This window comes from Anguilla rostrata, chromosome 11 (genome assembly GCF_018555375.3).
Source record: "Anguilla rostrata isolate EN2019 chromosome 11, ASM1855537v3, whole genome shotgun sequence".
Classification (NCBI taxonomy): domain Eukaryota; kingdom Metazoa; phylum Chordata; class Actinopteri; order Anguilliformes; family Anguillidae; genus Anguilla; species Anguilla rostrata.
Genome location: NC_057943.1, coordinates 38,685,001 through 38,704,531, shown reverse-complemented (window position 1 = coordinate 38,704,531; position 19,531 = coordinate 38,685,001). Strand labels below are relative to the sequence as shown.

At 44.7% G+C, this 19,531-nt stretch overlaps 2 protein-coding genes across 3 annotated transcripts; both read right to left on the bottom strand.

Annotated features, from left to right (window-relative positions):
- Nucleotides 1-147: 147 nt before the first annotated feature.
- si:ch211-163l21.11 (inositol 1,4,5-triphosphate receptor associated 2) lies at nucleotides 148-13,501 on the bottom strand. Of its 2 annotated transcripts, XM_064299963.1 has the most exons (17): nucleotides 12,300-13,142; nucleotides 11,131-11,378; nucleotides 10,846-10,907; nucleotides 10,247-10,308; nucleotides 9,309-9,367; nucleotides 8,576-8,648; nucleotides 7,382-7,454; nucleotides 7,080-7,107; nucleotides 6,683-6,823; nucleotides 5,587-5,718; nucleotides 4,906-5,053; nucleotides 4,547-4,590; nucleotides 3,927-3,974; nucleotides 3,577-3,671; nucleotides 1,165-1,303; nucleotides 888-1,015; nucleotides 148-806 (listed from the first exon to the last, which is right to left on the bottom strand). In XM_064299963.1, exons 2-17 carry the CDS (start codon nucleotides 11,269-11,271, stop codon nucleotides 662-664), a joined length of 1,518 nt encoding a protein of 505 aa, XP_064156033.1. In that variant the 5' UTR covers nucleotides 11,272-11,378; nucleotides 12,300-13,142; the 3' UTR covers nucleotides 148-661. The 2 variants fall into 2 exon arrangements, with proteins under 2 accessions (XP_064156033.1, XP_064156034.1); XM_064299964.1 differs by lacking the exons at nucleotides 11,131-11,378; nucleotides 12,300-13,142 and adding an exon at nucleotides 13,423-13,501.
- Nucleotides 13,502-16,022: 2,521 nt separating this feature from the next.
- Nucleotides 16,023-19,283, bottom strand: rpl10a (ribosomal protein L10a). The gene is made up of 6 exons (XM_064299961.1): nucleotides 19,131-19,283; nucleotides 18,278-18,349; nucleotides 17,720-17,800; nucleotides 17,146-17,294; nucleotides 16,611-16,783; nucleotides 16,023-16,234 (listed from the first exon to the last, which is right to left on the bottom strand). Exons 1-6 carry the CDS (start codon nucleotides 19,133-19,135, stop codon nucleotides 16,064-16,066), a joined length of 651 nt encoding a protein of 216 aa, XP_064156031.1. The 5' UTR covers nucleotides 19,136-19,283; the 3' UTR covers nucleotides 16,023-16,063.
- Nucleotides 19,284-19,531: the final 248 nt, after the last annotated feature.

The window sequence follows — 19,531 nt, the reverse complement described above, 5'->3', positions numbered from 1 at the left end:
GGGACAAATTACAAATTCCATTACTCAAAATTGCGTTGCGTTAATGCGTGCTACTGTTTCTGGTAATTATGACTGTGATAGCTTAACCAGAAATAAAAAATAAATGGTTGTGTTCCATGTTTATCAATGGTTTTGGAGCATCGTCCCGCAAATTCTGTTTGATATGTAACACTTTAAAGTGACAGAGCGTTTGAGAGTCATTGATTTTCAGGTCATTTTCAGACACGGTGTTTTTGGGAAATGGGAAAATAAACCGAGTGAGTCACGTGACATTTCTGCGTATAGAAAATGTTTTTACTAAGATTTCGTTTATTTTTTAACATAATGTGTCATACTAATACAAAGACTTACAAAGTGAAATATTTGATTTGACATTAATATCTTAAATATATTTAAAGATTTTAGTTTATAATTAACAATATTACTACATGTAATGTTATTTGTATTTATGTTATAAAGAAAAATTGAGAGAACAGTCCAGTTTCAACACATACAGCTAAGGTGAACAAAGAATATATTATTATTCAGTGTTGATTTGAACTCAACCATACTTCATTAGGTAACTGAGATTATGTACTTTCATAGAGGAAATGGATGTCAATATGTATTCAATCCATAGTGTCCAACCTAGAGCAGTTGTATGTCCTGTGGGAGCTCAGATTCAAAGGAGAGGGCCTTGCATACACCAGAAAAAAATCCCCAGAAGGATCATGAAAGAAATCGTCATTCCATAAAGCCAGAAGAGAATCAGGTGGCCCTGAGACAGCCATGGTGGCAGGGGGCGCTGTGTTGACCGGAGGGTGCACCTGTGGACATACAGAGAGATGGTCACACAGAGGCGTACTGTGGGTGGGCATGTAAGGAGGAAGAGTACGTGAGCAGCGTACGAGTCATCAGCACATTCATCGCAGCGGTTGAGCTCGTGTTCTCTCTGTGGCTCCGCCTCTTTCTTCTCCTCTGGGTTTGATTGGCCCACCCCTCTGTTCTGTCCCCGCCTCTGGCGCAGGGATCTTGACTTGAGGCAAAAATGAACCGTACGATATTTTAGTTACCCCCCACCACAGACACACCTGTACGACACAACACACACAACAACACACACACACATGTACAGACACACACACACACACACACACACAGACACACACATGTACAGACACACACATACCTATGGAGGTATAAGGGCTCTCCTCTCTCCTCTGGGCTGGGTGTGGGATGTATTGTTTGGGAAATGTGGGACACCTCAGCTGGTGTCTGGAGGGGACTGTTGACTGACAAGTCCTCTTTTGTGGACATGTGTGGTCTAAAGGAAGAGGGAGGGAGATAGAGAGGGAGAAAGGGAGGGGGAGGGAGAGAGAGAGAGAGAGAGAGAGAGCCAGAGAGAGAGAAAAGAGGGAGAGAGAGAAGGGGGAGAAAAAATGGTGATAGAGACATGCAGTGACAGGTATTAGTATATATGTTGTTGCACCACAATAAATGTCCTTATTGTAAGTCACTGCAAGTCACTCTGAATAATGGTGTTTGATAAATTACTACATTGCAAATTGTACAATATCATTGGACAGTGTGGTGCTGATTAATCATCCCTCTTATATTTCTTTAAGTTCTTCTCTTTAAGTAAAGTAGAGGCAAGGCACAGCTATTTGTCCTGATTGTAAATGTCACCAAATTGAGTTGTCAAATGAAATTAATGCTAATCTGTTTGAGCTAAGCGAGATCTACAATCAGCCTAAATGAGTTGGATACAGCTTTCCATTGATGGGGTCAAAAATGATGTTTGTTTTCTATATATGTTTTTGTGTAATTTGTGCTTCTCCTATTGATAACTTGTGCATGTTCGGGGTAGTGTGTGTGCAGTGTGTGTTCAGGATAATGTGTGCTCAGTGCAGTGTGAGTTCAACACAGTGTATGGTCAGGCAGGACAGTGTGTGTTAATGTACAGTACTGTGTAAAAGTCTTAGGCACCTGTAAGAAAAATGCTGTATAGCTAAGATGCTTTCAAAAATAATGAAATGAAAGGTTATAAATATCGAAAAAAATAATATAAAGAGCAGTAAATAGTTAAAAACTAAATAAAATCAATGTTTGGTGTGACAACCCTTCGCCTTTAAAACTACATCAATTCTCTTAGGTACACTGTCTGGCAGTTTTATAAGAATATCGGCTGGTAGGTTGTTCCAAGCATTTTGGAGAACTTGCCACAGTTCTTCTGCAGATTTTGGCTGTTTCGCTTGCTTCTAGCTCTCCAGGTAATCCCAGAGACCCTTGATCAAGTTTTTATCTGAAAAGTAGTCTATTACTTAAAATATTACTTTACTTAACAAAATACAAAAATGTATCTGTAAAATTTCATTTTTTGGAAAATTCAAGTTTGGAACTCTCAAATTTGCTCTTTTCTACTGACACACTAATGCAGGAAACAAAAAATAAACCTCTAAGACCAAATATATACTATATATTATATTTAAAAATATAGGGTGCCTAAGGCTTTTGCACAGTACTGTATGTTCAGGGTAGTGTGTGTTCATTGCATGTTTAGTGTATGTTCAGGGTAGTGTGTGTTCATTGCATGTTTAGTGTATGTTCAGGGTAATGTGTGTTCTGTGTGTGATTAGTGTATGTTCAGGGTAGTGTATCTTCAGGGTAATGTGTGTTCTGTGTGTGTTTAGTGTATGTTCAGGGTAGCGTATGTTCAGGGTAGTGTGTGTTCTGTGTGTGTTTAGTGTATGTTCAGGGTAGTGTGTGTTCTGTGTGTGTTTAGTGTATGTTCAGGGTAGTGTGTGTTCTGTGTGTGTTTAGTGTATGTTCAGGGTAGTGTGTGTTCTGTGTGTGTTTAGTGTATGTTCAGGGTAGTGTGTGTTCTGTGTGTGTTCAGTGTGTGTTCAGGGTAGCGTATGTTAAGGGTAGTGTGTGATTAGCGTGTGTTCAGGGTAGTGTGTGTTCTGTGTGTGTTTAGTGCATGTTCAGGGTAGTGTGTGATTAGTGCATGTTCAGGGTAGCGTGTGTTCAGGGTAGTGTGTGATTAGTGTGTGTTCAGGGTATTGTGTGATTAGTGAGGGTTCAGGGTAATGTGTGTTCAGGGTAGTGTGTGATTAGAGAGTGTTCAGGGTAGTGTGTGATTAGTGAGGGTTCAGGGTAGTATGTGATTAGTGAGTGTTCAGGGTAGTGTGTGATTAGTGTGTGTTCAGGGTAGTGTGTGATTAGTGTGTGTTCAGGGTAGTGTGTGATTAGTGTGTGTTCAGGGTAGTGTGTGATTAGGGAATGTTCAGGGTAGTGTGTGATTAGTGAGTGTTCAGGGTAGTGTGTGATTAGTGAGTGTTCAGGGTAGTGTGTGATTAGTGAGTGTTCAGGGTAGTGTGTGATTAGTGAGTGTTCAGGGTAGTGTGTGATTAGTGAGTGTTCAGGGTAGTGTGTGATTCAGGGTAGTGTGATTAGTGAGTTCAGGGTAGTGTGTGATTAGTGAGGGTTCAGGGTAGTGTGTGATTAGTGAGTGTTCAGGGTAGTGTGTGATTAGTGAGTGTTCAGGGTAGTGTGTGATTAGTGAGTGTTCAGGGTAGTGTGTGTTCTGCCAAGTACCTCCCACTCAGGGACTCTCTTTCCAGGGGTGGCTGGCTGGGGGCTGCTGTGCTGGGCTTGATAATGTCCAGCAAGCTCAGCTCTGTTCCCTGGGCCTGGAGGAGAGGGAGGAGGGAAAAGGAGCAGTCCTGTAATCTTTCATTTATTCCTTTCTAAGTATTTTTGTATTCTGTGTGTGCATGAGCGCACATGCTCCCTGTGCACAAATGCATGTGTATGTGTGGGAGAGAGGGGGAGGTAAAATCACAGATTTTCTGACCTAGCTTGTTCATGGCAGCATAGCAGCTCAGTGTCTGCTAAATGCAGTAGTGTTGTGTGTTGTAGTGACAGGGTCATTTGGTCAGCGGTACCTTGGGCTGTTTGGAAATCACAGCGATGCTAATTCGGCGACGGGATGCCTGCTTAGAGCGACGCACAAGAAGAGGGGGTGGGAGGGAAAGCACCAGATGAGGCAGGGAGAAAACGTGCTGAAGTAGAAGAACTTTATTCATTTTTTTAAATTTTTATTTCATTTTTGCTTTTCCCCTTAATGTCAGCAACCGATTCAGACCCAAGAAACCAGGTGAGGTGAGATAACTGTTCAGTCCACTGCTTTAATTGATCAATTAATACTGACTAACAAAAAAACCAGCAGACCCTGCAGCCTGCCAGTACCAGGACTGAAGATCGCTACTATGGGTTACATGACATTATATTTATTTGGCAGACGGTTTAATCCAAAGCAACGTACAATAAGTATGTTAAATGGGTTCTAAATTAATATATAAATCAATAACCTATATTGGTTATGATTTTATCTTGTTTTCTAAGTTGGCAGGATAGTAGCAGGGAGTGTGGAAAGTATCCAGGAAACAGGGAAAGCAAATGTCTGCACATTAGCCTGTCTTTTTCAGAACTGTGTTGTGTGACTGTAAGCACTGAATCGCATCACAGTTGGCTGTAAATAACAAATACAAGCTTGTGTTCTTACCTGCTGGGATGTTTTAGAGCGCTTCTGTCTCATTTCACTTTCATCTGTAATAAGATATGTGCCATCAATTCACAGGCAGCACACTTACAGCTGACGTACGATCAGATTCATGTCTATATACCACAGATGACTCATTTTTAACAAGACTAACATGGGAGGCCTGTTTTAAAGAAGCATCATAGAGCAGGAGTGCTGATCTAGGATCAGGTTTTCCCTGTCCATATCAAACCCTTATCCATTATGAGCCAAACACCAAAATCGGTCCAATCAGCAGTCAGAGACACTATGAATAAAGGCTGTGTTTGAGCATTAATTTTTGTGCTATAGCAGTGAGACCCCCCGGCCACAGGGGGCAGTACCTCTGGGGTCGCTGAGCTGCCGGCTGCGACTGCACCTCTGGAGCTGCTTCCTGGTCTCCTCCAGCTCCGCCCTGTCGCAAACATGGCGCCGTTTCAGGTTCTCCACGTGAGCCACCATCAGGTCCACCGCCCGGCTCATCCGAGCCTCCTGAACCCGACAGTTACACATCAAACTGACTGCCATTTACAAGCAGTACAGCAACACACACTCAGACATTCACAAGCAGTACAGCAACACACACTCAGACATTCACAAGCAGTACAGCAACACACACTCAGACATTCACAAGCAGTACAGCAACACACACTCAGACATTCACAAGCAGTACAGCAACACACACTCAGACATTCACAAGCAGTACAGCAACACACACTCAGACATTTACTGACAGGACAAAATCTCACAGCCATTGACTGACAGGGCAAGAAACACACCCAAACATAGACTGACAGCACAAAAGCAAACTCACAGCCATTTACCGACAGGACAAAAACATATGTAATATTTTTTTATTTATTTACTGGGAACAACTAATGGTAGAAAACATACAGGAATAATGCCTGCCCAATAAATACATGTCACTAATAACCTAAGTGCTCTTCATTACATATTTACACATAGGCTAGTGTAAATGTACTGATTTTCACTAGTTGGTGATGTCACTTCCTGTTGCAGTGTACCTGGTGCACGGCGCCTAGCAGCTCAGCAGTGTTGGCGATGCGTTCCACTGTCCCGCCCAGGATACTCAGACACAGCTCCAGCCTCTGCAGCATCTTACTGCGCTTACTGTCCAAGCACAGGGCCTTCAGAGACTAACACACACACGCACGCACACACACACGCACGCACACGTGCACATGCACGCGCACGCACGCACGCACACACACACGCACATGCACGCACGCACACACACGCACACGCGTGCACATACAGGCCCACATGCAAAACACACACACACACACACATGCACACACACGTGCACATACAGGCACACATGCAAAACACACACACACACACGCACACACACACACACACACACATACGCGCACATACAGGCACACATGCAAAACACACACACACGCACACACACACGCATACACACACATGCGCACATAAAGGCACACATGCAAAACACACACACACACATGCACACACACACAAACATACACATACATGCACACACACACACACACATGCACACACACACACACACAAACACACAGACACACAAACATACACACACACGCACACAAACACAAACACACACACACACACACACACACATGCACACATACACACACACACACACACACACACATGCACACACACACACGCACACACACATACATACATACATACACATAGATACACAAACACACACACACACACCCACATGCACACACACACACGCACACACACATACATACATACATACACATAGATATACAAACACACACACACAGGGGCTTTAGGGACTGATCACACATATATAACCAGACAATGATTACACACTACAGGGCTCTGTTACAAACTAAAACACTACAGGATAATTAATGAATGTATCTCACAGCTCCCTAAATCCCCCCCTCCCCAGTCTCTCTGTACCCCTCTCCCATTACCTGCAGCACCCCCTCCCCAGCTGCAACTCCAGAATCCCCCCCCCCAGTCTCTCTCTACCCCTCCCCCATTACCTACAGCACCTCCCTCCCCTGCTGCAGCTCCAGGAAGAGACCCTAAATTCTCCCCCCCAGTCTCTCTGTACCCCTCCCCCATCACCTGCAGCACCTCCCTCCCCCGCTGCAGCTCCAGGTGAACGTTCTCCTCCGCCAGGTTCCGGGCGTGTTCCTCTGCCTGAAGCCTCTTCTTTAGGGTGTACTGGTCACAGCGGAATGCCAGGGCCAGCTGCAAGAAGGCCCCCTACAGGAAAGGGCGACCAATCAGCACAACAGGGATAAGTAGGACAAGAGCCAATCATCACAAGCAGACCAACAGCAAGAGCCAATCAGTGCAAGTAGGGCCAGAAATAATCAGCACAGGCTACAGAGTTAGCAACATACATTAATGGCCATCAATCATAATGAAGTAAATAAATCACAGGACTCTAGCAGTGCCTTTTCACACAGATATTCTGATTCAATGATCAAGTTCTAATCAATCCAGAGAACAACCTAACCTCCACCTCATCCTCCGTCATCTCCACACTGTGAGAGAAAGATAGAGAAAGAGAGAGAGAGAGACAGAGAAAGACAGAAAGACAGAGAGAGAGAGGTAGAAGGTGGAAAGACAGTCAAGCAGATATACATGGTGAAAAGGCAGAGCATCAACAAATTCAACCACCATGTTATTTCATTTAGTGTCATTACTTTTAAAATCTTGTTGATTATTAATGTTATGTTCTAAGCAATCATTTTTTGTTCAGCACTTTGGGCTTTTACTTTTATTCCAACAAAAGCCAGGTGATCTGTTCTCATCTACCTGTTGAATCCCAGCCTGTCCAGGATAGAGAGTTCATCCCAGGAGGCCACAAGCAGGTCCTCCTGGCTCAACTCTGGGAAGCAGAGCACATGGATCAAGACCACAAAGCATCAGAGAAGAACACATCGATCAAGACCACAAGGCATTGGAGCAGAGCACATGGATCAGGACCACAAGGCATTGGAGCAGAGCACATGGATCAAGACCACAAGGCATTGGAGCAGAGCACATCGATCAGGACCACAAGGCATTGGAGCAGAGCACATCGATCAGGACCACAAGGCATTGGAGCAGAGCACATCGATCAGGACCACAAGGCATTGGAGCAGAGCACATCGATCAGGACCACAAGGCATTGGAGCAGAGCACATCGATCAGGACCACAAGGCATTGGAGCAGAGCACATCGATCAGGACCACAAGGCATTGGAGCAGAGCACATCGATCAGGACCACAAAGCATTAGAGCAGAACACATCCATCAGGACCATGAGGCATCGGAGCAGAACACATCCATCAGAGCCACAAGACCTCCACCCAGAAAACATCGATCAGGGCCGCAAGGCCTCAAAGCACAGCACATCGATCAGGACCGCAAGGCCTCAAGTCAAAACACATTGATCAGGACCATGAGGCATCAAACCAGAACACATCGATCAGAGCCAAGTATTAAACCCAGAGGGACCTATATTAGGCATGGACGTATTGTTGAAATTCAAGCATTCATTAAAACTGGGAAGGTGAGCACTTTGAAACCTTGGAAGTTGTTTACATTGTCTATGGGAATGTCTGGAACGTTCCACAATCGCCCACTTTGGGCGCCTAACAAGTTATCATGCGGCCTTCTAGCAGGAAAGCCAGTATAGGACTTATGCCCCCACCTCGTACAAAGTACCCAATTAAAACAGAGGATGTAGCAGCTGGAAAGGACATTCTCAAAGTCTTGGAAAACAGAGACATAAATGTTCCAGTGCCACTGACACACTATATCTCAAAGCTCCTGGATTGGCTGATGCTATCGTGAACTGTCCGTGTCACACAACAGGGAAAAGCCAAAGTGTTAGGACTGTTAGCTTTTATGGGGCAGTGGCCCAGATGACTGTGTAAGTGTGATGTTCAGGACTGTGTTTTTAATAATGGCTCTGCAGCGCGGTGCACTGCTTAGGGAACAGGGCCTCTCCTCCCAGAGTCTCCACCTTGCTCACTGTCCACTTCACTGTCCCCCGGCTGGCCTACACACTCGCTGGTCCTCACCGCCTCTTCAGCGGGCTGGGGGATAAGGAAAGTTCACTGGTCAGGCTGACACCCACACATCACCAGAGGCTGACACCAACATATCACCAGAGGCTGACACCAACATCTCACCACAGCTAGAAAGTCCAGGGGCCGGAAATTAAAAGTCCTGTCATGTGTTTCTTCCAACCATGAACCCGGCCAGCTGATGTCACTAATTAGTTTTACCTCCTGGCTGAAGAATTGAGCTAATTAGCAAATCCAGGTGATTGGAACAAAATACTGGGCAGGACTTTTACTTTCTGAATCTGACTTTTCACATATCCACATCACAGCTAGATTGTCAGGTGCACACGCTCTTCATTCATAAACTGATCGACACATTTATTGAGATGATTAGCCTGCACAATTATGTCTGCATTGTCATAAGCAGCAGTGCCGGCTCAAAGACTACAATACCTCTTTGGAAAACAAGCTTTTTAGCTGAAACTGGAATCCTTACATAGACACAATTTCAGAGAGAAAATGGTTCTTGTTCAAGATTAAAATTCTTGTGCACATCATTGACAAACAGGCACAATCAGTAAATAAATTGGTGAAACTGACTTTAGTGCGTTCATGTTACTAGATCGTTTGAGCGGGTGGACAAAGATGGTGTGGCGGGGTTCTGATGAAGAACAGGTGGAAGTGCCTTACCTGGTTACTCATGGCACACCTGGATGGCTCCAGCACTAGACAGGGGGTCCAGCCACTCCCTGACAAACACAGACCAGACAATAACCAGGGCTGTGTCCGAATCAGCCTCCAAACTATTCTGTCCTCAACATATGTACTGTCTAATTAACATACTGCCTACTGTTTAGTGTGTATTAGTAGTATGCTATCGGGCAGTATGTGAAATATATCCTCAGTACTATATTCCAAAGGCGCTGCGGAGGTGTTGTAAGATGGCCCGCCCTTGCAGTAAAAAGGCCTCGCCTCTTCCTGTGTGATCGATCAAACTCAAAGTTGGCTTCGCCTATTCCTCTCGGCGAGACCGAGATGGCAATCTCAGCACGGGTCGGGGTCTCTCCTCAGTAAGGACAACTGCACCTGGAGTCTCAGTCTTGGTGAGGTACCTCTTCAATAGCAACTCCTCCAGACCAAACCTGCTGTACTTGTTTCACCTCAACATTTTTTTTAAACATTCAACGAGGCCCCATGCATTAACTTCACCGTTGGCAAAACATGCCTTAAAACATACAGTGCAGTCCATAAATCTGACACAATTTTTGTTGTTTTGGCTCTGTACTCCAGCACACTGGATTTGAAATGAAACAATGAATGTGAGGTTGAAGTGCAGATTGCCAGCTTTAATTTAATTTTAATTTAAGGGGATCTACACCCATATCCAGTGATCCATGTACGAATAACAACCCATTTCTTTAACATGGTCCCGCTATTTTGAGTGCTTCACAATGCAAACTGGAGTGATTTGCTGCACATGTAACACTGAGTGGGCAAAAGCATTGGTAGCTATAATGGCTTTTCATGTGAAATGGGTGAATTTATTAGCAGGTATACTGTATGAAGAATTTTTTTCAGGCAGTTAGACCGTGAATACAACGCTTGATTCCTCATGTAAATCCATGTACCTGCTCCAGTACTGAGATAGCCTGCCTCCTGGATTCCTGTGCAATGGTTCAGTCCCGGTTCACTGTAACAAAAACGTAAAAGTTTATCACAGTCTGGAGTCTGCATGTGTGTGGAAACACATGCAAGGGCATTAACACAAAAGCCTCACCAGCACATTGCACCTATTTGTTATTTTTTGCACAGGGAAAGCGTTTTCTGTATGTGTAAGCAAAAAAAATTGGCCGCTATCCTAAACAGGCCCACAGACAGTCTAGTACTGTAATTACCAAAACATATGGAAAATGTGCCAATTATTTAGAATGTTACATTCTGGCTGGCCATTAAAATATGACTTGCCAGTTTCAGGATTGACTGTTAATGTAAGATAACACTGAATAATATTCCCTGGACTGTTTTGATGTTGCGTACAATGTTTTTAACTAGAGTATGAACACAAAAGGAGTAAGAAAAGTATATGGGATTAAACAGGTCAAGTGGCCATTACAAAAATAAAAACAGTATTCTGCTATCTGGTATACAGTCATAGGGAAAGGACTGTACCATGTCGTGTTTTTAATCATTTTCATAATCTGACAGAACTCTGAGGGTTTGCTCTTACCCAGGTGGGGTGGTCTTTAGGGTCTCCACCATTCTCAGCCCACCGGGTTCATTACTGTAACCCTGGTAACGGAAGGGTTTGTGAGTCCCATTTAATGGTGTTCATATACACACACAATCTACTACGAGATGACTGACAGTCTGTCAGTTGCGTCTGACTCTGACTAATTTAGACCCAGTGAGAATTAGTTACTGTGGTTCTGACAGAAATACTATCACTAATGTCCACGCATATCCCCCCCCCCCCCCCCGGTCTGGTGTGTTAATGCTCCAGGGATCTCGTTACCTGTGAGGAGGAAGGAGCAGTGCATTCTGGGATCCCCAGGTCATGGGAGGTGAGACAGGGAAAGGAGGAGAGGGACCGAGAACGCTGGAGGACTACGCAGGACCGCAAGGGAGGGAAAGGCATGCTAAACTCTGACTCCATACGGAGAGGGAGAGAGAGAGAGTGAGGGAGGGAGAGAGGAAGAGAGAGAGTGAGGGAAAGAGATAGAGAGAGATAGGGAGAGAGAGAGGGGGGCGGGGGGCAGAGGGCTGAGGGAGCAATAGGAAGGGGGGCTTTCAGTACTGTTACTGTACAGAAAGCAGCTGTCAGTATTACTGCTATATTGTGTGGATTTACCAATTAAGGTTATTTATTGCCTATCTATTTTCATGGGTGTCATGCCAAATACAAATTTAGATAGAACAAAAGTAAAACAGAGAACTGATTAAGTGTTGGTGTTGGAAAATGTGAAACGCATTTTGTAGATTATGTATCTCATAGACGGGAAGAACTAAATCATCCAAGAGGCAGACAGGGAGAATTAATTAAATTTATTGCAAAGATATCTATTTTATCCATATTTAGGGGAAAAAATGAATGATCATATGATTGTATGTTTGATTAATAACGTCCCATTGAAATTTCTTAGTGTTTTACCAGAATCTAAACAGTGAATGTGTTTAAATATGTATTTTACTGAGGTCTGCAGGAGACATTATGAAAATAGGAAGCTGATGAAATAGGATGCTTCTGATGCTCAACTAAACTGACACATTAAACACACTGAAAATATACCCCAAATATTTAATAGTGAATATAAATATATTTTGTTGTCAACTCTAATACTAAATGATGCCAACGCAAGCATAACTTTTTGATAGATTGGTAAATCTCAAAGGTAATATCGTTCGTTTAGCCTGGTGAACAGCTGGTAAACTCCCTAAGCATTATATTACATTACAGCAGACACTCTTATCCAGAGCGACTTACACAACTCTTTTTTTTACATAGCATTTACACTGCATCCATTTACACAGCTGGATTTACACTGAAGCAATGCAGGTTAAGGACCTGGCTCAAGGGTACAACGGCAGTGTCCTACCGGGGAAGCAATGTCTCCTGACCCCCCACACCACCCCTGAAAGAGCGCAGTCCATTTTAAACGTGAAGGTAAACCGTGCTCACCGTACCTGAACACGCAGACAGTAATAACCTCCTCAGAAGCTCTCTGAGATCCTCTGGGCTCAACAGGCCCTGGGCTGGCTGAACACAGCAGAACTCCACAGCGAAGAACTACGGACCGCGGCAGCGTGGGTAACGTAGTGCGTCTGCACCCTGCCCTTCACTTTGACTGCTGGTCTAACAGCTGCTCATTCTCCCACCAAGAGCCGAGCCTCTCCCTACACACACGCACACACACGCACATGCACACACACACACACACACACACACTGAGCAGCCGCCACTCACCTTCCATACTCCACATTCATATTCTCATCCATATATGATGATGTCAGACAATTCAGGTAAATTAACTGAAATTCAGTTCATGAATTGAAGAATGCCACAAATGTGTTGTGACGACTCTTCTTCAATGAATCAAGTAGTTTACTGCGTTCACTGAATTTAAATGAAGTCGAGTCAAAACTGCGATCTTAACATTTCAGTGTACAGCACAGTAATCCCGGTGTACAGGCCCATTAAAGGTGCTGGTGTATTTAATGCCACAGGGTTGCTGGATGTCCACAGGTGAGAAAGAGTTTAAACGTTCAAAAGCAGTTTCCTTCTTTATATACATTTAGCATACAGAGCAAGAAACAAGGCAGTAAGGTCAACAGTCAGCACAGGCAGGATATCCTGACCACCAAAATGTGTCATTGTTTTTCCTGTTCTGCAATATACTGTGCAAAAATATTTTTGAAAAAACAGTTTGAATGGGGGAGATCAATTCAAACTTTCACACTAGAAAGTACTTCAACGCCAAATGTAATATAATGCTGCAGAAATGATTCCAATTATATTGTCCTTAAGAAGACTCATAAAGTTTTATGAGAAAAGAGAAAGACATTTGGAGATGCTGTACGGGAATCAGTTGATGCATCAGTCTGAAGCCCCAGGTAAACATGGCACCCACTGTGACAACTACAACGGCCACCACACTCACCACCATGGCCACCTCCACTGCGAAACCCCAGTCAAGTCTCTACAACACATCAGCTAAGACCCAACCAAGCACCATCACCCAACCAAGCACTGAATGCTGCTTGTGTCTGCATGACACATAGAACAAAAATCAAGTGCTAGAAGTCCTACCTTTTGATCAGCCATAGCTGCCGCTGACTTTGCCTCCTCTACAGCACTGCTGTAAAGAAGCAGCTAATCCAATTAGAGAGAGAGAGACATGGGCAGGACAGGAGCTAAAACCAGCTCAGGAGAGGCCACACCCATGAACCCTCACCTGCTGATGGGGTGAGGGGGGTGGGGGGGGAGCACTTAGCAGGTTGCAAAAATAAGGGGAACTCCCAGTCATGTAGAAAATCCATGATCAAGTAATCCTCAGTATTTTGTTCCAATCACTTGGACTCTGTAATTTGCTCAATTCTTCAGCCAGAATGTAGAACTGGTGAAATCAGCTGAGTTCATGGGAGGAAGAAACACGTGGCAGGACTTTTACTTTCAGACCGCTGCACTTTTCACCTCCTGGACCTTGAACTCCTGTTTGGCATGACTGTTAAGGAAACAAAAGCACATCTGGGGATGTGTTGCTTGCTGGAAGTGTCGTATGGACAACTGTCTTTAACCATGCTTATGGGTCCAGGGTTTCTCTCCTGCGGAAGTAGTTAGGCCAGTGGGTACTGATCTCTGGTTTAGTGTAATGGGTGAAGCCTGGTCATTTGGGCCTGGGATGTAAATTGTACTGTTCGGAGGTCAGAGGCAGGGAGGGGACAGACCTCTGCCATCTCTGGGTGGACATCGAGGCGCCATATGGTAACACTAATCGCATAAATTGTTTATGTACAAAACAGATGCCATTAGGGAACAAAGAGATTCCTTGCAGATAGGATGGACATGCGTACCCAGTCAGGGCCCCAGAGGGTATTTAAACCAGACCATAAGACCAGTGGGTGGTGGGTTGCTGCACCGCAAACTTGTGTTGTGTTTCAGTGACCTTCCCGCTGGCCAGCGTGATTACAATAAACGTTTACTTTCTTCAGTAAAGTGTTTGTCGTCTTGGTGAGTTCCTGCATTGTCCTGACTTTGACTCCACGAAAAGAAGCTGGGTCCTAACAATGTGGCATTTATCCCTTACAAATAAATATACAGCCAGATAAACATCCCTTGGGTTTAAGTGAGGATTGATGCCCATTCTTAAATCCTCCATCAATCTGACACAACATACATGCCTGGCTGGTCTATTTAGCTGCAGGTAAGTCGTTCCTTGATAGTTTAATAGACCGGATATCATTCGCATACCATCATTCAGCATAAATTAGCCATTCAAATTCTGTTTGAAGGAACAAATTATTACAAATTAGCTGCAAGGTGTATCTTTTTCATTTCCTTTGCAGAACTTTTTAACACCTTATAACCTTTAATTAGCATTCAAAATGAATTCTAGGGCTGGGGAAAAACAAACAGTTCAGCTCATTCGGCAAAATAACACCTATCACTACCAGTTATGGCTGGTTTAAATGGAGGAATAAGCCCAGTAATCACCATTATGGTTATCTGCATAAACCTGGTGGTGGGTAACTCCATTCCTGGAGGGCTGGTGTGCACATAGGTGTTGATAACTTTTTTAATTAGTTTGGATCATATGAATGTTGCCATTAAGTAGAGGAAGACACACTACACAGCCAAAAGTGTGTGGACACCCAAGCATCACACCCTTGTGTGTTTTTTGAACAACTCATTCCAAAATCATAGGCATTAATGCAGAGTTGGACCCCCCTTTCCTGCTTTAACAGTGCCACAGAGCACTTCAGTACGACCCATTCTACAGGCAGCGTTCATCTATGGAGATTGAACGGCTGCATGCTCGATGTTATTGGTATTGCTGACGTAGCCAAATCCACCAATTAGAAGGGGTGCAGAAACTAGGCCACGTAGTGTACATCCCTCCTAGACCACCGGTGGCTCCTGCCGGTCTTTCAGAAAGGACCTTTGACCAGATGGCTGTTAAAGGGACAGTTCACCCAAAAACTACCCCTTAAGGTTATATCCACATTAGTATTCAAATCATTGTCCATCAAATTTATTCATATTCGTTTAGTTCAAATCAGACCAACATACAGCACTACCTTTCAGGGCAGTGATCGGCCAGGTGTCCTAGAATCCTGAACATTAACAGCTGTATCCTCCTGGAAGACCCGCTTCAAAATCTACACAGGAGAAGAGTCACCAACAGCCTCTTCAGTCAGCGAGCACAATCTCAGCTTGACGGTTCAGATACTACATTTCAGATTAACTACAGGCTGAAGACTTTATATCAAAAACCTGGTGTCTCACTGTACCATAGCTGCTTATCTATCCATTCTGGTCTAAGAAACTGGGGTCATAATTCACCAGTTGATTTCAAAGGTACAAAATGGGGGCAAAAACTTAATGAAAAAAAATTTCCTGTCCTGCCAGAATTAAATAGACTGGCTGATAGGTGACCACATTTACTCACCACAAACTAGACTTCCCAGCTTACACGCAGTAAAATGTCCAGTGTTAATTCAACTCCAAGAGTCTACACGAGTCCACCCCGGCCATAGTGCGGAGTTTAACACTGCACATTTCACGGTGTAAGAAGTTTATCACCAGACATGTCTGGCTGGAGAGAGAAACCAGACTGAGAAAAGACTGAGCAGCAGTGACCAAATAAAGAAATAAATGAGAAACAAAAATAAAACCCCAGAGAGCTGTGATTGGCAGTTCTCAGGTTTATTGTAAGAAAAGGGCGGAGCCTCTAGTAGAGGCGCTGGGGCTTTCCCATGGTGCTCTTGATGTAGAGCGCACGCACGTTCTGCCAGTTCTTCTTCAGCAGGGACACCAGGAAGTTGACAGCCAGGTGGATGTTATAGACCAGTTCCTCCTCAGTCATCTTCACATGTCCTACTGCCACAGCCAGACACAGCACCTGCACGGGGCCACACAAGAAGGGGTTACGGGCCACACAGGATAAGCCATGTCTCAATATTGCAGTTAACATTACCCAGCTTAAATTTGTGAAATAGACATCCATATAGAACATTTCATAAAAGCTTTTCACAGGCAACAGAATTTTTCAAAAAGCCAATGAAAGATGATCCCTCCCCCAAATTTAAGCTAAATGGACACAGGTTGAAATACTGGCAGAGAACAGTGTTTAGATTCCTTTAACTTAGATATTTGCCAAATACATTAAACCAACACCAGTGCATTCACCCCTCCCTCACGTCACTAAGAATGATCCATTCAGTACAGGCCCAAGCAAGCAGACTGCAGCTGTGTGGGGACTGCACAGGGACACGCACCTTCTTCATCTGGAACTTGATGGTGGACTTGACCTCGTCCACCTTGGTGTTGAGGTTCTCGTTGTGGGTGAGCAGGGAGGGGAACTTGCCGGCCTTGTTCAGCCCGGGGCCCAGGATACGCGGGATCTGCTTGATCAGCGATTCGGAGGCCAGGAAGGCATCGTACTTCTTGGCTGCGGAACAGAGCGAGTGATCGCGGTTAAGAGTCGCTGGGCATCTCCTGTGCAGAACCCACCCGTAGACCAGGCTGGAAATGAAGAGCGCTTTCTGAAATGAAATTTGCTCAGTCACTTTAAATGAAGTTTGGATGCTTACTGCCGCATTAGGTATGATTATTGAAAAAAAGATGAAAGAAAGCAAATACCCCACATGGTGGTGATTGTTATTAGGTTTAAAAAAAGGATAAGTGTCGATATGGTAGTCATACTGTCAATGTGAAAAATATTAAATGATTATTTTGGCCATATGGCCCAGCCCTAGTGTCTTCCCGGACAGGTAAAAAGATGGAATTAGTTCACCCGGGTGGGGGACTCACCCAGTTTCTTCACCATCTTCTTGTTCTTGTTGAGTTTTTTCAGGGCCTCGATGTCCATGTGGGGCAGCTCAGCAGCCTTGGCCTCATCACAGTGCTGCTGGTCCCCCAGCACGCACACAGAGAACTTGGGCCTGGGAGTGGTCTTCAGCCTGGGGGGGGGGAGAGAATGGGCGGAGCCATCAGCACAGACACACAGCAAGAGGGAGGAGACTGTGCTCCATCCACCCCCTTCAAGGTGACGAACATGTCTTACCCGAGCCTCGGCTGGCTTCTCCTGTGCACTCCACCAGCAACACCATTTCACTCACAAAATGGCCGGCTCGGGGGGTCGGGGGCCAAGCCCCGCCCCCTTTACCTCCCCTCATGTTTTAAGACCCAGGGTAGGGGTCCGTCTGCCACCCCGCCCCACTGGAGGGGGGGGATCAGTCAGACTACCCAAAACGCTTCAGCGCTGGCTGGTCTCAGAGCCCGCCCTGCATGCGTATCGCATGTTTAAATGCAGCAGTGATGTCACCACGGGGCAGGGCCAGGACCAGACAGGCTGAAGGCTGGGTGAGGCGGGAAGGGGCCGAACCTGACGGTGCCTGAGAAACGCTTGTCCTTCTGGGGGTCGTAGTTCTTCAGGCTGATCTGGAGCTCCACCGATTCCAAGAATCTTTACGGGAGAGGGAAAAACGAGACTTAGCGTCACAGAGACCAGGCCCGACAGGACTGCAGAGCCGGGAGAAATGCGTTCAGGGGTGTACTGATCGCTTGCCACCCCTGCGGAACCAGGCTGGGCCTGCTGGAGCCACAGCTTATACTCCCCCCATACAGCAGGGATCGGTGTTCACTGCGTTTCTGCACTGCAGAGTTTAACAACTCACCAGAAGTGTTTGAGAGAATATACAAGAATGCACACAATGAGGCAAAAAGCTAGTTAAGTGATGGACTACCCAATAAGCAAGAAAATGTAACTACAGTAATGCCATGACTGATGCAGGAGCATTAAAATACTGACAGTGAACATATCAGAAGCACAGTCATCCCTTCTGGTCATGCAGCAGAGATGGTCTGCAGAACTCAAGACACACTGCTGATAGAGATGTATACAGATTAAAGTTTAAAATGGAGGAACGGAACGTGCTCTTACTTGCGTGGCTTGGTCTGGGAGCCGGCCTGCACCTCGCGCACAGCCTCGTACAGCGTGTCTCTGGAAACCTTGCTGTGAGAGAGCAGACAAAACTACCAGTTAATACGTCAGCAGTCGGCACAAAAAATGCTACACAAACCAGATAATATTTACATTAGATTTCAAACAAGGAAAGAACCACAGTATGACTAACAAATTAATGGCCGTTATGTAATAAGAGAAAGCGAGATAAAACTAACACGCATTTAGCTGCCTAAAATAAAAACGAGAACATTTTCAAATGCTGAAAATGACAGTAAAGCCAACTACTAGGAGTGGGAATACAACCGCCGCTCTTGTTCAGAATTAATGACAGCTTGTGATCAACCTCGTTTTGAAATTTTTATTCAAAATACACCAATGAGCAAAATCAGTCAAGCTCAGCTATTAGTTGCAGACAAAACGCCGGTGTGTAAATGTGAGTTCGCCCACACCAATCCAAAGCCGCGCGTCATTACATTTTACACTACAGCTAGCGTACAAACTATTCATAACTTCAAAATATCCCACAGAAAATGTGTACAATATAGGAAAAAATAGTGTAATATGGCTTATCGGCTTTTACATCTCAAGTCTGAAACTCGATGGAAGTAGATTAAATTCACCAGACGACCAGCAAGCTAGAGGCCGTCAGCCGTCACTTTGCTAGCATAGCTAGCGTTAGCCAACAATATTCTCAAATAACATTGAAATTTTGATTCCACGAAGGAAACTACCACTTAAAAGAATCATTGAAAACTTCTAAAAATCAAACAGTCCAAGTAAATGTCTGAAATGAGACGAGAAATACAACTTTAGCAGGTAAAAGTCTCACCTCATGGTGCCTAACTGTTTCACTCCACACGGATTTACCAAGAAAGAGAAAGATGCAACGGAAGTTCAGCTCTACATATAGGCGCATGTGACGTTAAAATGGTTCTCCGCGGCGGCCATATTGGTAGTGGCACGATGAATCAGTCCTAAATGGAATATAATACATTTTACCCTGTATTCCAAAGTTACGGTGTAAGATATAACTCGGTGATATCTAGATCATGTTGCACCAGTACAACGTAAGTATCATCGCAACGTAGGGTGTAAAGTCAATACTGAATGCTACATTGTCACTAGTTTTATACTAAAGCTGTACCAGAACAGGGCTTCGTTTCACAAAGCAGGATTACTGGGTTAGCTGGACAACCGCACTGAGTCAAACCCAAACCCGGAACCCTCCCA

What these genes read in the sequence shown, in the direction of transcription:
- si:ch211-163l21.11 (XM_064299963.1), bottom strand. Translation starts at nt 11,271, where the DNA reads ATGGAGTCAGAGTTTAGCATGCCTTTCCCTCCCTTGCGGTCCTGCGTA. An exon ending in GCTCTAAAACATCCCAGCAG is followed by an intron (nt 3,975 to 4,546) that starts GTAAGAACACAA and finishes CGCTCTAAGCAG; the next exon opens with GCATCCCGTCGCCGAATTAG. An exon ending in GATGAATGTGCTGATGACTC is followed by an intron (nt 807 to 887) that starts GTACGCTGCTCA and finishes GTATGTCCACAG; the next exon opens with GTGCACCCTCCGGTCAACAC.
- rpl10a (XM_064299961.1), bottom strand. An exon ending in GAAGATGGTGAAGAAACTGG is followed by an intron (nt 16,784 to 17,145) that starts GTGAGTCCCCCA and finishes TCTGTTCCGCAG; the next exon opens with CCAAGAAGTACGATGCCTTC. An exon ending in TCAAGTTCCAGATGAAGAAG is followed by an intron (nt 16,235 to 16,610) that starts GTGCGTGTCCCT and finishes GGCCCCGTGCAG; the next exon opens with GTGCTGTGTCTGGCTGTGGC.